The sequence below is a fragment of the Zerene cesonia genome, chromosome 10 (genome assembly GCF_012273895.1).
Source record: "Zerene cesonia ecotype Mississippi chromosome 10, Zerene_cesonia_1.1, whole genome shotgun sequence".
NCBI lineage: Eukaryota > Metazoa > Arthropoda > Insecta > Lepidoptera > Pieridae > Zerene > Zerene cesonia.
This window is the reverse complement of record NC_052111.1, coordinates 1,370,290-1,381,197: the sequence shown is the minus strand read 5'-3', so window position 1 is coordinate 1,381,197 and position 10,908 is coordinate 1,370,290. Positions and strand designations below refer to the sequence as shown.

General features: G+C 32.3%; 1 protein-coding gene across 4 annotated transcripts in view; it reads right to left on the bottom strand.

The window, feature by feature from the left end:
* Window positions 1–2,916: 2,916 nt before the first annotated feature.
* LOC119829265 overlaps window positions 2,917–10,908 on the bottom strand; it is a 49,458-nt gene continuing 41,466 nt past the window's right edge. For all 4 annotated transcript variants that reach the window (XM_038351687.1, XM_038351684.1, XM_038351685.1 and 1 more), the window contains exons 3-10: window positions 10,741–10,891; window positions 8,102–8,251; window positions 7,046–7,789; window positions 6,623–6,859; window positions 6,229–6,460; window positions 5,742–5,977; window positions 5,084–5,508; window positions 2,917–4,664 (exon numbers count right to left, since the gene is read on the bottom strand). In XM_038351687.1, coding sequence (XP_038207615.1) covers window positions 4,446–4,664; window positions 5,084–5,508; window positions 5,742–5,977; window positions 6,229–6,460; window positions 6,623–6,859; window positions 7,046–7,789; window positions 8,102–8,251; window positions 10,741–10,891 — 2,394 coding nt within the window. In that variant the 3' untranslated portion in view covers window positions 2,917–4,445. The remainder of the gene's footprint in view (window positions 4,665–5,083; window positions 5,509–5,741; window positions 5,978–6,228; window positions 6,461–6,622; window positions 6,860–7,045; window positions 7,790–8,101; window positions 8,252–10,740; window positions 10,892–10,908) is intronic.

Below are 10,908 nucleotides of genomic sequence, written 5' to 3'. Positions count from 1 at the left end.
TTATTTTAATTTTTAATTCCTGTTGGACCTTCTTTTACTTTTTTTATTTGCAATCATTTAATATCTACATAATAGTGAGTACGGTAAGTCCAAAATCTATGCATGTTAGTATATTTTAGTTAATTCTTTAGAAGGTAGGTAGAAAAAAATCTTTTCTAAAAAATTATTTCCAATATTTTCGATACTCATACCACAGATAACATAATACTTAAAATAGCTCATTCTATCCGAAAAAAATATAGTAAGTTAAAATATCTTTAAATTCTAAGTCTGTTGTGTGAGTGGTAATTATTAGAATGTCGATACTTATAAGTATTTGGTAAGTAAATACCTAAAAAAGCTTATAGAGAAAATGTCAGTTGAAATTTTGCGTATACACAAATTCAATCGATGTTTTCTCTATTATAAAGCAATTAAATATCCCAGAGTATATAATACCTTTTACCTACTCAATTATAACGTTACATTATCAATAGATGAGGAAACTATACGACCTTAAAGGCGCTTGCAATATTAAAAAAGCGAATAAAACGAGGCGATCAAGATGTAATACAATTCTGACGAATGGACCGGAGCAAAAACCCAAACAGTAGCGACGATGAGGTAATCATTCGAATCTCTCAATGAAAAACGTCTATAAGCATATAAAAGCAGCTGCCAAATTTAAGTTTTAAAGTACGCTATCATTATTCAAAAATGTACCAAATTCGTTTCAAGATAAAGATGATTTTCATGTGTGCGCTTGTTAGCCGCAATTCGATATATCTAACAGATAGTCGTGAGTCACTGCAATTCAATTCGCAAACTAATGCAAATCGCAAATTGTAAACAGTTGTGCTTAAAATAATGAGTAATGTAATATAAAAAACGCGCCAGTACGTTGAAACCATAAATACACTCATTAAAGTAATAAAAAAACCGGCCAAATGCCAGTTAGACGCATACCGAGGACACAGATTACTACCGAACCACTACGAAGAGGTGCTACCGAACGTTTGTTACGCTACTAATATAGTATATACTAGTATACTATAAGTTATCTGTGGTTATAGTAGTAGTCAAAACTCATTGCCGGTCAAAACTACTTTTGACTGCAGAAATCAGTCACTTTTGCTCGATGCATTGAGATAAAAACATTTTTGACTGATTATTGCGTCAAAGGTGATTTTAACCGAAAGCCTTAGTCAAAAAACAAAATAAGAAAGATGTGTTATGTATCCATGTCTTTTCGAAATTTTCCTTCACATGGCAAATTTTAGGATTCCAGGTTGATGGGAAATACCAACCTATAAAGCATTTGATATTGTGATGCTGCAAAAACGCAACACAAGCGGTTACCTATAATATCATCATTGACCAATAAGTTTAAATTTTTAGGGTCTTTAGACAAAGCAGACTTAGCTACCTAAGTCCTATTTAGTGTCAATTTTATAAGTCTTTGCTTGTCACGTCCATTACTTGTCCTGACAGACAGTCGGACAACGTAGATAGAGATTCTATGATGGTCCGTTCGGTAACAGAAACACATTATCTCAGATAATTTCAACTGTCAAACTATCACGATTCATGAGAGCCTGATGTCAGACGGATAAACATACATTACAGAAAGACATAGAAGTCTCATTAATATGGTGTGTTACCCTTTCGATACGGAACCATAAAATAAGTAAAACAAAGTTGTTGTAAAAGTTTCATTCATTTTCAGTGATTTAGTGATTTAAAAATATTTCATATTAAATTATTCTATCCAGTTTCAATTAAATGGAAATACAACAAGAAAGTTTAATAGTGAATTATTTATAAATACCGGAATATCTTACTTAACTAATTAATAAGGTTATGTTATGATATATAGATCACGGGTTCAAACTCAATATGTGCCTACTAATATTATAAATTATAAACTCTGACCATGTGTCTGTCTTTCCGCGCGTCTGTCACTTCTTCACGCTTAAACCACGCAACCTATTTAGATAAAATTTTGTACCAAGATAGCTTAAGATCTGAGAAATTTAACGTAAAAAAAGTTTTAACGAAGGAAGGTTTTAACGAGGAAATCTCACGAGAACAGAAACGACACAGGATAAACCACGGAGACTTTTTTCCTTTGACCACGCGGACATAAAGCTTGTAAATATGTATTTAATTGACAATAAATCTATATATAAGCATTAATGTTCACCTATATATTTAATTAATGTCATAATGATGTCATTTTAAAAAGATTTCAAAATGAATATTTTATATTCATTCTTGTATTTCACGTTATTGCTAAAGCAACGTAGCAGGCGCGCGAAATCTTTAATATTTCCATTGAACCATATTTTATTTATATTTTAAAATCTAAGTACTATAATAATATTCTTGATTCAAATTGCTTTTTTCATCACATCTGTTTTTATTTAATGACGCCACAAAATAGGTAGCTACTTACCCCCTAATTACATCTAACTTTAAACATTTTTTTTTATTTTCATCTAGTAAAACCTCTGCCTAAACTAAAAGATAACTAAATATTTACTACGTCTAAAGCGCCTGATCGAGCGTTTAACCCATTGTGGGCTTTCTTCCTAATATGCATTTTGTTTATGATAATAATTAGTAATGTATATAATTCAAAACAAATTTAAAAAACACGCTTTATTGATTAATCAACGAAATTGTGTCCCTTGCTATTATACAGTAAGGATGTTATATATTCCTGGCAATCCTTATCAGAATAATATGTTATACTCGTGATTATATCAATATTGTACCCTCACCGATCCTTAATAAGTGTACAAAGTTTGAATAAAATCTCTGTGTTTAAAGTGGGTAAACACGATAAAAGGAAAGGAGTTTACATACACACCTACAAACATACAGATCAAGCTAATAAAAGCATGTTAAAAAGGCGAAGCGAATAAGACGCAAATAAAAATGGCATATTATTTTTATTTAATACAAAATTACAAAAGTAAAAAAAACAAACACACAAAAAATTGTTCGTACGACAAATTGGTCATGTTTTAGAACGATAACAATAATACAGACTAATTTTGACAATGATTTCTTAAAAATTAGACAATAATTAACGCTCGATCTTAAAGCTAATTAACGATTAATCGTTATTAGCACGAAAAATCAATTTTAATAGAATCATCTCTACCTAAAGAGGATAAAGACACAGACAATTGATATAATTATATCAATTTGAAATGAAAAACAAACATCCTTAATCTATACATATAGCATTATATTTTACTTCTAATCAATATCAAATTTCTAACACACTACGAAATCTGCCTTAAACTTACACCTTAAATTCAGGTTTTATATCTACTCACTTCATATTATGACATTACTTTGGACTTGTCGAATAAAACAATTATATAAAAATTTTAGGACAAATATAAACATTTCATTCTAATGCAAATTATTATAGTCCAGTCTAGACACTTGAAGGTACAAAAACTTCGTACTGTACTTGCAAGAATTTTTTTTTTCTTGAATTTCACCGAAACGGAATAGAAGGTTTTACCATAAAATCACTTTTGACCAAAATTAAAAAAAAATAATTCTAATATTATTATCTACAAATAGGAACTAATTTTTTTTCCTAAGAACCACAATTTCTACCACTTTTCTTTATGGTACATGAGAATTTTTGTAACTTCACTCTTAATTTTTATCTATTTGACTGGACTATTATTTACTTACTACACGGAAAAATGTTGTGCAATATAGTTTGTTGATCATTGTGAATGAAAGCGCACGTGAAGACAATGAACGTACTAAATAAATAATTATAATCTAAATTTATTTACAACCTTAATTTATTAAAATAGCTGACCAAATGGTTTATTATTTTGTGATGAAATTAACGAAGCATGTTAGTTTAGTTGGTAAATTTTTGTACTTACTGTAAGTATATAAAGCAAATATTATTAATATTTTAAACCACAGCGGCATTTTTGATATGTATATTATCGGATAGTTATCGAATAGTTTATCCAAACCAGAACATTGTTATGAATGAGTGCAAATTTTAAGAGAAAGCGGAAGTAGTATAAAATATAAACATATAGATTACACGCTTAAAATACTTAATCTAAAGAGACACATAGCTATGATATAAAATTACATCGAGCTTAGAATTCTAGATTTATTGATGCATTCCTTTATCACAGCTTATTAAAATCGAATTATTTAATTCACATTATAATATTCCTTACCGTCTAATGTCTTTTAAACAAATCTTAGAACTAGGGACGGACACTTTTCAGACAACGTCGAAACAAATAATAAACATAAAGGTTTTATTGGATTAATACTTTCAAAATCTAGAGCATTATTTGACATCTAAAATGACACCACGTCGATAAAAAATTGACATACAATAATTAAATAAACGTAATAAAATTAGAATTTTTTCACAGTATAGCCAATATTAGTTATTCTGTTATTCACGTGTAACAATTATCTTCATCGGCGTGGTCCGAACAGTCGATGGTACCATCACACAGTTGAGAGAGTGTGATGCACCTGCCGTCCACACACCGCAATTCTTCATTCGGACAAGGAGACGCATGGGCACTATTGTGTCCTAAATCGTCGGTTTCGAATAGAGTTGCGTTGGATTCTGGGGAGTCTGCCATTTCTTGCTTTCGAACGATAGCCGCTTTCTGAAATTGGTATGATATTTTTTATTAATAACTAGCTGCGTCCCGCGGTTTCACCCGCGTAGTCCCGTAGAGATAAAAATTGACCATATGTTGTTCCAGTTGTCCAGCTGTCTAAGTACCAAATTTCATTGCAATCGGTGCAGTAGTTTTTGCGTGTATTTTATTTATACTCTAAATCTAAGTTCTGTTATAATATTCTTGATTCAATACTATAAGATTGTTATCTTATGTTATGTTAGTGAGGTTCAGTAATTTTTGCGTGAAAGAATAACAAACACACACACACATCCTTACAAACTTTCGCATTTATGATATTAGTAGGAAGGATCCTATATCCTATATAGTATCCTACACAATGTGAATACTTGTATAAACTTAAAATAAAAGTTGAGAAATGTTATTCCATTTGCACTACGCACCCTTAATAAACCAGCACCATCAATAACTCTTTCCAGGTTATCTAGTGATTTATCAAGTCGCGTCGGAACAGTTGCAGGGGCAATTTCTTCTGGTTTCATTGTTTGTTTAATTTTATCAGAACCATCCTTTTCTATATTGCCAAATACACCCAAATCGTCCATATTGACATCTTCGGTTGAATCATTTTTCTTCTCAGATGCGTTTGTTTGATGTTTTCTAAAGTTTTTTCGATACATCCATCGGGGCCTTTCTGTAATACTTCCAGGGATTAAAGGCTCTTCCTCAGATTCTTGTTTTTTTGGTTTTGGCATTGGTCTTGAGTATGGAGTAAGACGAGATGGCGAAGGTCGCCGAGTGAAATTACGCTTAAAAGAATTTGTAGAATCGCTGGTCATGAGCAGCTCTTTACTGCTCTCAGTTTCTCCTGAAAAGATGATAGAAATGTATAGGTATTTTCGTAAAAAAAAAATGTTAGATTTTTTTGCGTAGATACGTGTAGATACGTGTACGATTAATTAAACATTTATCAGTTATTTGAGGTGGGTATAACATAACTAAGATATTAGTGTAAATAATATTGTATCAAATATAACTATATCCATAGGTCGTAATGTAAAAAATATCCCCATAAAACCTTTTTTAAAAATATTATTTTACCGTTTCTATAGTGACCATTCCGCATTTCTTGTGTGGGAAGTCTATTCGGCTTCCTTATAGACGGGGCTGGGGCTGACCCAGCTGACTCTTCCCCGGGTTCCTCTACTTCTGCTGCTGCAGACACTCGGTTCGGAGCTCGAGTATAACAATTTTTATCCAATTCATCATCACCACTAGGACAATCAGAATAACCGTCACAAACCCAGCGTTTTACTATGCATAGACCTGAACTGCATCTGTAAAATATATAATTCATATGATGAGTATTGATGTGATAAGTGGAAACTGACAAATTATATTTTATGATAAAACAATGTGTAATTTATTTGTGCGCCTTATAAGAAAACAAGGCTTTTAATCTCTATTTACTTTTATGGTTACAATCATTTAGGGGTTTACTTGTTGACACTTATATATGAGTATGACTGTTTAAAGTTTGTTACGTTGTTAAAGAGCGCAGTGCATATTAGTATTTTCGGAAACCTACCGAAATTCATTTTCTTCACACGCCGAGCACGGAGCTTCATCCTCTCCTCCGGGGCAATCTTTAGTTCCATCACAAACCCAATCACGTGGAACACAGGATCCATCCCCACAGGCCAGTTCCCTTCCATAGCAGGGAGCACGAGCGCTAGCGCAGTTGCTGCTTGAATACTGGTTACAACTAAACATTGAATTTAATTCTGCTGGGATGTAGCCCTCACAGTTATCCACGATTGCTATAAAATAAAATATTTTTGTTTGAATGCAAATATTATTATTAAAAATAATTTCACTTTGAAAACGTACCAACTGTGCAATAATATTAAGTTAAAATATTATTGCACAACTGTGCAAGTATCAACTGGTACTATATTGTGCAAAAATATTTAAAATATTACCTTTACACAAATTGTAGCAAGGTAATTTAGAGGAATAGGGTGGCGGACTACATTCTGGTTCAAGGAGAGCACAGGCAAAGTGGCGAACCCTTTCGCTACAGTTGGTTGCTACTAAGTACTCGATCTGTGGTAACAGCTGAGTAACTTCTTTCTTGCCCACGATGGCTGGTGCTCCAGCTAAGTCATATGGCAAGATTCCTCGGCAGAGAGGTAGGCGCGTTGATCGACATTGGGGTACTGCGAATATAAATCAATAGTTTTTGTTTTTATTTCAAATTGAAATAAATCATATTTTTAGTACTACAATAGCTTTATATGATAAAAGTTATATCGAAGCACCTTAAATATTATCCATAATATCCATTTGGATTTCGTCAGTTAATCCATAACCGCATGCACCCAAGATATTTTAATGTGCCTTACCGTCAGATAGAGTATTTATTGGATAGTTTTTAGTTGTAGTGTCGCCCCTATCTCTCCAAGTAGGAAGTGTAGGAGAAACTCTAGTATTGTACAACGAGCTCTGTGTTGTAGCTTTCATTTTTTCTGCATCTTCTATAGATATACCGAAAAGTTTTGAATGGCCCGAGGTAAACTTAACATCAGTGTTAACTACAGGTTGTCCGTAATATTCCTTAATGTCAATTGATACTTTCGGCACCAATTTGTGTGTTCCATGTATTTGTTGCTCATTAAGACTCGATTGTTGCGTGTAAGTCTCATGGATGGGAACATAATATGGTCTAGTAGTAGTTTTCGCAATTGAATTTGTCGTATAGTTTTCTTCAAGGTTATCATTGATTTTAGATTTTGGAGAAATATTTGTAGTCTCCGACTTTTTTATTATTTCTGTAGTCACCCTCTCAGTACTTGTTGACACAGCATCGATATCTTTGAAGTAAATCGCTAAAGGCTTTTCTGGCTGTTGAGTAATATGAGGCCTCAGAGTTGAGTCATCAGGAATTGCACTTGTTTCTTCGAGGATTTTGGGCTTTCGTAAACTATCGACCTCATCATTTCCATATTGTACTTCTGGCTCTATGTGTGTTGGAAAAACTGGAGGAATTGGGAATTTTCTTGTAGGACTGGTTTCTGCGATCACGGAAGATAAATCGATATTTGTGTCATTCTCAGCATCATAGAAATCTATTTCTGTTACTTTTATACCTGTTTGTAAAATATTTTGTAAAATATGGTGATATTTTATGTCTTGAAAACGTAAAAACAATTATTTAAAAATCTTAATGAAAATCAATCAAAATTGAAATCTAATAATATATCCAAAAATATAGAAATACAATGACTTAGTTCTAATTTATGAATAACTAAATTGAAATGTTATATAACACCTGCAATAACCATTCTGATCTGAATTATGCATATTTAACTTAATCTACTAAATTGACACAAATATACAAATGTACGAGGTATTATCAAAAACCAATTTAGCGAAATGAAATATGGATTCTATTAACATACCAGATATAATCGATTTCTCTGGATGGCTTTGTTTCAATTTCGGTTTTTGCGTTGACGAAGTTGGTGCAGAAGAACTGTAAGAATGAGCTTCGGTAAAGCTTTGTTCCCAGGTGGTCGCATTTATGGTGTCTATATCTTGTCCAAGGTTTTCTGAAAGCATTTAAGGTTCAGATAATTATTAGTTGAGCGTTTTCGTTTCAGAAGCAGAGGATGGAAAGAAAAAGTAATTTTGTATCTAACATTGAATGACCGTAACTAAATGACAGCAAATTAAAAAGAATGGTAAGTACATGTATACAAAATATTTATTATATATATTCTATTTGCTGCTCAAATACTTTAATAATCATATCACAAAACATAAGCTAAATTTCGTATATGGAAATGATTTTAGATAGACCAACCGTAAAGTTATTTTGTTTTCTATATTTCTCTAATTCGAAATATTTAGCCTCATAAAGATTGCTTAATATGGCCATTTATTTAGATCAAACTTGATCTGACAAAACATTAGCTTTACATTGTAAGCCAGTATTTAAAGTTTAAGTGGGACAAATCTGTTTGTGCCCCAATTGACGTAATATCAAAGACGAACTCGTTGATCTAAAGACGAGAGCAGAGAAAGCCGGGTTCAAAAAGTCACTAGCACGTCTCTGTAAGAATATCTTGACTTTGACCTGTACATCGTTAATAATCCTTATCAATTATATAACTGTTGATGTAAGTTGCTAGTAATCTTCGATGTTTTACCACCTTTTTTGTCCTATGTTACGACATAAAATACATTTTTTAAAATATGTAATAAGACCGATACTTCTATGGCGTTATATTAATAGAAGTAATAATCATTTATTCTAATTTAATATCATGTTGTAATTATATCTCTGTAAAATGCTTATAGGGAATAGTATTTATTATCCACAAGTAAACTACATTGCTGCTACAATTAAAATATAGTATTTGACATTTAGAAAATTTTCTTATGAAATAATTGTGCACGTGTAAATATTGCCGATGGCATCGACTTTGACCGCAAAAATTAAGTAGTCTATTTAAACATTACACGTATTCAATATACCATACGCCATATTATGTTGGCTAATTATAATTTAGTTCAGTTGTACCTACAATTTATCCGCTCACAAACACGTTGAAAAAGTATCAATTTGAGAGCATATTGAATAGAGAAGGTTAAATCTATACTAATATTAAAAACCTGAAGAGTTTGTTTATTTGTTCGTTTGAACGCACTAATTTCACGAACTACTGGTCCAATTTGAAAAATTCTTTCAGTGTTAGATAGCCCATTTATTGAGGCCGGCTATAGGCTATATATGTACCACGGGCGAAGCCGAGGCGGACCGCTAGTGTTATATAATTAAAAATAATATGTATATTGTATTAATTAAACAATGAACACATATTTCTATAAAAAAGAAAACAGTGATATTCAAAGAGTAATGAATTATGTATCCTTTCGATTTTTTAAACTTAAATAGTGCTCTCTAATAAAATGTTCCATCAAAAAATTTCCGTTATGTCGAAAATATCGGCCACTGCAATTGCCAATCAATATCTTATTTTGTGGAGATTTCATAAAGAACATAATAAAACCAAGTGTAAAAAAAAATGTTGTTCGCGGAACTCGATGACAAGCAAAAATATGATTAAAACTTATATTGTTCTTATCTTCCCTTTGGATGTAAAATGTGAAAGTGGTTAAATATTTATGAAGATACCAGAATCTTCGTAAGGTATTAATAGAGGTGCAAAGTAATATAAGCGTGAAGAAAGGACTATAATTGTTTTGAATGAAAGTTATTTTATGCCTCAGGGCCGACGCGACGTAATTACGGTACGGTATTTTCAAGTCATACTATATTAGCTGTAAAAAGTTCGTAATATGCAAATCGTTTCTTCCTAATTGGCGCCGCGTATCGTTTTATTGCTTCTTTATGTGGGCTTGGTATTGAAACAGTAAAGCTTGTCAGGAAGGACTCTGAACAGCTTATTCGAGGTTTCTTTTTTCAGCGATCAACGTAATTGCTATTCAAAAAGTTACCTCTTAAACAAAATTTTCGATAAGCAATACTTGCTGATGGTCATAAAAACATAGCAGTAAAACTTGGGAAGTTTTGAAAGCGATATGATGGTAATTGTTATGATGAATATCAGTAACACAACCTGTTACTATTTCTTTTGTTGAATACAAGATACTATCAAACTATTACAATGCGAAATCCGGCTATTTTTTTTAGGATTTCTTAAAGAAGAGTAAACGTAACATTTGTAATTTTGAAATTGCGTAAAACTAAAGTTAATATTATATTTATTCGATTTAGTATCAATTGAATAAATTACTGCGTCTATTTAACTACCAATTGTAATTTATATTACATTTAATACTAGCTTTCCGCTCGCGGCTTTGCCCGCGTAGTCGCAGGAAAGATAGACCCGTGGTTTTCCTTGCATGCTCCCGTTCCCGCGGAATTTCCGGAACAAAAACTCCTATGTCCGTCTCCTGGTTTTAAGCTATCTCTGCACAAATTTCCAGCCAAATCGATTAATCCGTTCTTGAGTTATAAGTAGTGTAACTAACACCACTTTCTTTTATATATATAGATTATAATTCAACTTACCAGGCATGAGGAAGTAAACAAACACAGCTAGAGCAACGCACACTCCGAAAAGCGCGACTGGCCATCGTAACAAACGGAGTACGTGCACTATTTTCCTTGCCCTGCCCGGTCCGTCCGATGGCACTCGATACAAACTATCTGGATGCGATCCCTGCAACAAATAAAAAA